We start from the raw sequence: 7,659 nt of genomic DNA, 5'->3' as shown, positions 1-7,659 counted from the left end.
GTTTAGGAAACGATATGACCAGTATATGTATATGGAACGATATGATTACGAAATGTTTACGAAATGGTTGTGATATGGGAACGATGTATGTATTAATATATATATTATAATATAATATGATAATGATATGATATGATATATGTTATGGTAAGATATGTTTGATGAATTGATATAGCTATGATAAGATATGTTGAAGGCATGCTCGAGATATACTATGTGATTGTTATGATATATGATATATGACATGATATGATATGTACATGATATGGATTGTTATGTTTCAAAACATGGTAACATTATGATATAATATATGTGTGACATGAATGATATGATTGACATGCAAAACGATGAACTAGCATGAAATACAACCCCGGTATACGCATGAAATATATGATCAATTATATGATAAACGATATGAGAAATGATATGACAAAATGATATGATATGAAGGAAGACACTAGCGGGGTTATATTAAATGATAATGAAAATGGAAAAATGGTGGGACCTCGTATATTATTGTATGCTCATGCATTGGGAGATACCCTTTATCATTCACGATGTATGGACACGTATGCTACGAGATAGGAGCATGATCATTATGTTTATCATAATGCTATTGTGACGGTCGCTATTCCTAACGGGTGTCCGACATCAACAGCTACCAGAGAATGCTCGTCCGACCAAAAAGGGGTCTAGGAGGTGTTCGAACCGACTGGTGGGTCCATATTCACAAGTTTGGGCCATGTGTAATGAAAATTAAATACACATTCAATTGCCCATTAGGATAGCTGCCATAGAAAAATAGACTGATATGATGTTGGGAGGGAGTCCTAGTTGGCTAATTTAGGGAATGATCATGGATTTATAAGCAAGGAAATACATCTCCATTAGCATGAGACTTTTTGGGGAAGCCCAAAACAAAGCCATGAGAGAAAGCTCCCAAAATGAGATCTTTAATAAAAATTGTTAGCACATAAATAATCAGTAAGATAAAGTTTTTTTTGAACGAGAATATTTTATATATTTTGAGGTATGACGTACATGATATGTTTTATGCACTTAATGTCGTTATGATGAGTATGATGATTGCATGACTTTTATCTTAATATGTTGATGTTTTCCATATTAAGCATGCTATATGATGACGAGTGTCATATTGCATCATGTCGATAGATCGACCTAGGACACAACCCTAAGAGCATGAAAATGATATTAATATAAACATCCAACGAGTATTTGTTACTTAATGTAAGTAACGAAGAGATAAAACAAGAGGGTTGTGTCATAAGAGATATTAAGAGGGACCTTATGCATTTTGTATGTACATAAGCATAGGGATACTTCCCTTAGATATGACGAGTGCAGACGCGCACAGTATGATGAACATGGTGATCATATGGAGCATGACACCAGGGGTTCTGCTGACCTTCGAACGTTGCTACAGACAGCTAGCTTGACAGAGAGGGTCTAGAGGGTGTGCAAGCCGCCTCATGATCCACATTCGCACGTGTGGGTCGTGTGTATGGAAGTACTACACTTCCATAGTAGTTCGAGACTGGAGGCCACCCTTGGTATGAGATGAGATAGAGATAGATCCCTATATCATATTTGCATGTGATTGCATTTAGCATGACCCATATAGCGGGTTCACTTACTGAGTATTCTTCGAAATACTTAGGCCGTGTGCCACATCACTTTTCAGGTAAAGGCAAGGCGCACATGTACGGATGACGGCGGCATCGCGAGCAGAGACTGCGTCACGTGCATAAGGTACACTCATATCTAAATCCCTAGTTTTATGCTAGAATAAGTTGTTTTGCATTTCATTGTTTTTGAATTATTTTGTATTGTTCTTATTTTCCTTAATTTTTCAAGTATTTCGTATTAAACATGTAAGACCATGACTGTGTTTTTAAGAGTTAGAAGTTGTTTTAAATGTTTTCGACATTTATACTACAGATGATGTTTTCTTTTAAGAGTTATATTTAGCATTTTAGAAGAGCATGAGATGTTAGTAGCGACTTTATGTAAGTAGAAATCTAGGGTCGTTACACAAGAACTTCCATGTGAACTTCCACTACGTTTCTGGATAAGGAATAGCTTGGACAACTGTGCACTGCGTATCACTTACACTATGTTTCTAAAAATGGTATCCACCTTCTCGAGAACTTCCACTATGTTTTCAGTTGAAGTTAATTTTACAAGCGCGTTTTCCTGTTTTCTATATTCAGCTTCCTATTGCATTGTTTGGAGGGTCTGGAAACTATGCCTCTGCTCTGTATATAGCTGCAGTAAAAGCTAATTCTTTAGACAACGTGGAGTCTGAGCTTGTTAACTTTGTCGAGGCTATTAAGAAAAGCCCAACATTTTCTCAGTTCACAATGGACCTGTCAGTTCCAGCTGAAACTAGAGTTAAGGCTATCACTGAAATTTCTGCGGAAGCTAAATTTTCGGATGTCGTAAAGAACTTTTTAGGTAGGATTCATTACTCTTCTTTAGTTGTGTGGATGAAAACTGAATTTCGCTTTGGCCTATTATGCAACACAATCTGTCTGTTAAAGTGTAATTCTTTTTCTATGCTAATGTTCTAATCTTAAATTATATCATTTCATATCCTATATAAGATTTAGCTTGAGAGGGGTGGGTATTTTTTTCCCTTCATGATTGAAGAAGTGAGTTTTATACTATATCATTTTTTTAGATATTTTAGATGGTTAATGGGTTCTTGTTACTCTTTTTTTTTTTGTTCCCTTGACTCATGCATCTTTCATTTTGTTCTAATTGCCGAAGTACTCATGCTGGGAAATTATTGATACAGGCAATTAAAATGCATTAATTCAAGGAGTATTACCTGCATTCTTTCCTCAAATTATTTTGATTATTTATTGTAGTTGTGCTGGCTGAGAATGGGAGGCTGAGATATGTAGATAGCATAGCAAAGAGATTTTTGGAGTTGACTATGGCTCATAGGGGAGAAGTTGAAGCAGTTGTTACTACTGTTATTGTAAGTTTCTCTGCCCTTTTTATTTTATTTTATTTTATTTTCTTTTAATTCAGGCAACCACCAGATTCTCGGCTACAAAGTTCAACGTGGAATATATTTAGCATTAACTTGTGCAAAGTGATATTTGTGTCTATGGGATGATGACTCATTGGAATTTGGCAACTGATTTGTGGATGTCGTGGGATGCCTTTTATATATTTGTGTTAGGAGCCTTATCGAATTATTTACGTTTATTTTACTTTTAGCGTATTGATTCTATCCATTCGTTGTTCTCGGATGAAAATGTCAGTCACAGAGATACCTGAAGTAAATTTATTGTCATCTAAAATATTGAACCACAACTTATCTTTCGGCTCTGTGTAATTTTACCTCTATTTGACATATTATATTTCAAATTAGTATTTCAAAGTTCTTACCAAAACAGAAAAAAAAAATTGATATTAAATTGTATAAACCTCAATGCACCTTACAACTGATTGGTTTTTTCCCAGCCCATTCCACCACAAGAAGAGAAAGAATTGACGGAGACGTTGCAAGATATAATTGGACAGGGCAAGAAGGTTAAGCTCGAGCAGAAGGTACTTCGGTTGGAAATTTTTTAGGCTTCAAATTGCATGCATGCCTTCTGAGAAAATATAACAGTACTCTTGTATTTGCCAGATTGATCCCAGCATACTTGGTGGTCTAGTTGTAGAATTTGGCGAGAAGGTATTGGACATGTCCATTAAAACCCGGGCACGTCAAATGGAGAGGTTCTTGCGTCAACCTGTAACTTTTGATGGACTCTGAAAAGATGTTCAACTTCTGTGGCACAATGTCCATCGTCGTCATTCTGTCATCCATGTTAATGGAAAAAGATATTTTCTTTTTTTTCCCCGTTATTTTTGTTGCCCTTTTACCTTAACTTGATATGATGGTATACAACCGTCTAAGTGGAAATAAGAGTTTCGGTGGATTATAATCTAGTAAAAGCTACTTGGTTTAAGAGTATCTTATTCCCAGGTACTTCAGAATCGATGCTAAGTTTTCTTCCAAATGACGACAGGTCTATCAGTATCAATGGTAATACAAACTAATGGCTTCATATCTCACTACCCAATTGTTACTATGAGGCTGAAATAAAATTTTTCGAGGTTCTAGTTTACAAGATCTCTCCTTGCAGATTTTGTTGCTTCCATTCCTTCTGGAACCACCAATATAATCAACAAATTCAACAGATCGTGCAATGAGAAATTGCATCCGGACTCTTCATTAAATTGGAGAAACAATTGATTGTACAACACAATCTCAACGAGAAATGTTAAAATTTCAAATATCTCAAGTTTTTTGCAGTGGGAATTATTTTCATTTTCTTTTAGGTTGTCTCAACTTGTGATACACAACATTTCATAAGTTGTCCACTCGACCATGTGAGTGTTTACATGTGGCGTTATGACATATTAATGCCACAATTTTTGACTGACTTGGATCCTTCCCTAATACAAAGTTTTTTGGTAGCACTTCCTGGCTACAATAAACTTTAGTTGTTCTGATTACAACCTTTGGATTGGTAATACGTGATATCAAGTAAAATGCAAGTATATTCTTCAAAGAATACAAGCTTCTCATCTTAGTTTTCCTGCACTTTGAAAATCATGATGCTTTACATTTGGAATGGAGTCCAATGATTTCAGTGTTTTAATTTTGCCATTTATTTTCCCTTGTCCTTTTCTGGATTTATATGAAGTTCAATGATTTTTTTACTATGTTAATTTTTGTATATTCTTTCATTTGCCTTTTCTGTATTCACCAAATGCCATCTGCTATTCCTGGGATATAAAAAGCTGGACTTCTTTTGTAGCACTGATCTGCTTTTCCTTATGATGACAGCATCTCTTGGGGTCTCAGATGCAGAAGAGGCACTTTCAATAGAAGCACTAACATGAAAGACATTCACCTTTTATCTGAGGTTTCTTTGAGTTCTTCCACTTTTTGTATCATGATTTTGGGTCGAAAAGCTTTTGTTTTGATATGAATACAAGTTCTTAAAAAAGAAAAAAGAAATCTGCAATTAAATTCTCCTTGTGTCGCTGATGATTGCCAGTTGTATTGAGGAACAGGTTGGTTTTCTTATCTTTGTATCCAAGTAGGATGTTGCTTTGTGTTGGATCATAATCATGACTTGGATTTTTGGTACAGCTGTATATAGATAGAATAGAGCGCTTTATTGAACATTTGAGTAACTTTGGAGTCTCTCATTTGCTTTTTTGCTCAGGAAAATTACTTACTCTTTCAGGGGGGAAAACATAGGGATGCTCAGACTAAAAAACAACATATTTTCCCTTGCAATCTCATGAATTGACAAGGACCTGTAGAACTGTTTTCTTTGTGACAATGACTGGAAATAGTGATGTATTTTCCCCGATAATATGGTGCATAGAGGGATTTTCTTTCTCTCAAACTTAGCATGCAGGGAGAGGGATTAGGTAGAGGAACGAATTGCTTAAAAAAGACTTTCTTGAAAGAAGGTAGGTTTGTTCTTTCTTTCTTTTTCATTTTTAAAAATTTTTCTGTCTGTGTTTCGCTCTTTTGCAGTGTATCTGTGATTTAGTGATATCAATTTTTGTAGCATGACCTGCACAAAATCTATGTTATCAGAAAGGATCTAAACTTGCAAACTCTGTTCTTGATCAGGTAAGAATGAATAGGGAAGGGTGATGAATACGTATGGAATACTTGTATAATTTTTATGCGCATTCCAAGCAATTGACAGCAATGATGGGTATGTTTTTGGATAAGAATACACAAATACCACGTAGACAATCAATTAGGCTAGCTAGATTGCTTGAAATTGTTGTTGGTAATGAAGGAATTTGAGTTACTGTTGCAATTAATGGAGCTAACTATTAGATGGGTCATGTTATCTCTTAATTGATGTAGCAAGCAATATCTGTTCATGTGACTTTATTATCAAGAATGCTCACAAACTGATTTACCATATTCATTAGATTAAGTTTTTGATTATTGCATTGCACTGTGTACCCACTACAATTATTTTAGATCTGTTTGATTACAATTTTGGCTCTTCTTTTTCATTCTCTTCTCTTGAAAACAGGAAAAAGAAAAGGTACCAAATGTTGGAAGGGCACACCAATACCATGAGATTTTTTTGAGGATCAAATCGGGGTGTTGAAGGCCCCACTTCTTGCTGTATGCTTTTATGATCCATCTTCTTGAGGAAGTTTGGCCCGCATCAAGTTATAGAAAACAACCAGGTTTTCAACTTATTATATTCATTGGAAATATTCCAACGGCTAGGGAGAGATTTATACACTCTTATAAGGAATGCTCCGTTCCCCTCTCCAACTGGTGAGAATCCCACAATCCAGCCCCCTCGTGAACCCAGCATCCTCGCTGGCACACTGTCCCGTGCCTGGCTCTAATCCATTTGTAACGACCCAAGCCTACCATTAGTAGATATTGTCTTCTTTGGGTTTTCCTTTTGGGCTTCTCCTCAAGGTTTTTAAAACGGATTTCTACCCTCTTATAAGGAATGCTTTGTTCCCCTCTCCAACCGATATGGGATCTCACAATCCACTCTCCTTAGGGGCCCAGCGTCCTTGTTGACACACTGCCCGGTGTTTGGCTCTGATACCATTTGGAATGACTCAAGCCTACCGCTAGCAGATATTGTCCTTTTTGAGTTTTCCCTTTCGGGCTTCCTCAAAGTTTTTAAAACGTGTCTAGTAGGCAGAAGTTTCTACACCCTTATTAGGAATGCTTCGTTTACCTTTCCTATCGGGAACTCACACCTCCAAACTCTTCAAATTCTTTCCATCACTTCTATGACATGTATTAAGTGTGTACATGTAGACCAATTAACTTTTATTCAAATAAAACACAATCAATCTATCCATTTTGTACAATATAGACCAGAGAAAGATGATATGTCCATGATGTCTCTTTAGGAAAATCAATTTTCTTTAGAAGATTTAGTCATGCTTTTGTCATAAGAAGAGGCAAATGGTTGTAGGATTTGGTGTTATACATTTATGTTGGTGAAGAAATCTGTTCAAACAGTGGCCTTGAATGAAAGGAGATCTCATGAACAGAGAATTAAAAATAATTGGACAGTCCAATCTTGAATTGAAGGGATCAATGGAAGGAAGAAAAAGAAAAACATTTATCAAGTTGTGGAACACTAAAAGAAACACATCCCAAAGTACCAATGTACTTTCTCTCTCTAGGTTTATTCTTCATAGTCACGTGTCTCTAGAGAGAGAGAGAGAGAGAGAGATTATTATGTGAAGTGGAAGCAAAACTGTAGCTCTTTGTTATACAGAGACAATGATTACCTTGTGAGTGAAGAAAAATGCAAAAAAAGGACAAGAATTGAGTCAAAGACAAGAAGACCAAACATCCCCTTCCCTCTCTATCTCTCTCTCCATTGAGAGACACATACACAAATGGAGGTCCCCCTCCAATCCGTTTTCCACTCCACCTAGCAACCAACCAACACAATCTTCTCTCTCTCTCTCTCAACACATTCACCATTCAAACCCATATTCTTCAAGCAACCAAAGCATCCCCAACCGTCTCCATCATCATCACCCTTACCACGCCATGAAGCCTTCTCTTTTTCTCTCTGTACATACCTCTCACAACACACACACACA

At 36.3% G+C, this 7,659-nt stretch overlaps 1 protein-coding gene across 1 annotated transcript; it reads left to right on the top strand.

The window, feature by feature from the left end:
- Positions 1–1,352: 1,352 nt before the first annotated feature.
- LOC111791893 (ATP synthase subunit O, mitochondrial-like) lies at positions 1,353–4,037 on the top strand. Its single transcript, XM_023673395.1, has 5 exons — positions 1,353–1,415; positions 2,187–2,475; positions 2,892–3,004; positions 3,496–3,582; positions 3,665–4,037. Exons 1-5 carry the CDS (start codon positions 1,353–1,355, stop codon positions 3,791–3,793), a joined length of 681 nt encoding a protein of 226 aa, XP_023529163.1. The 3' UTR covers positions 3,794–4,037.
- The last annotated feature ends 3,622 nt before the right edge of the window (positions 4,038–7,659 follow it).

Source organism: Cucurbita pepo, chromosome LG03 (assembly GCF_002806865.2).
Source record: "Cucurbita pepo subsp. pepo cultivar mu-cu-16 chromosome LG03, ASM280686v2, whole genome shotgun sequence".
In the NCBI taxonomy this organism is placed as follows: Eukaryota; Viridiplantae; Streptophyta; class Magnoliopsida; order Cucurbitales; family Cucurbitaceae; genus Cucurbita; species Cucurbita pepo.
The sequence above is the reverse complement of the archived record's forward strand: the minus strand, read 5'-3'. Positions and strand labels throughout refer to the sequence as shown.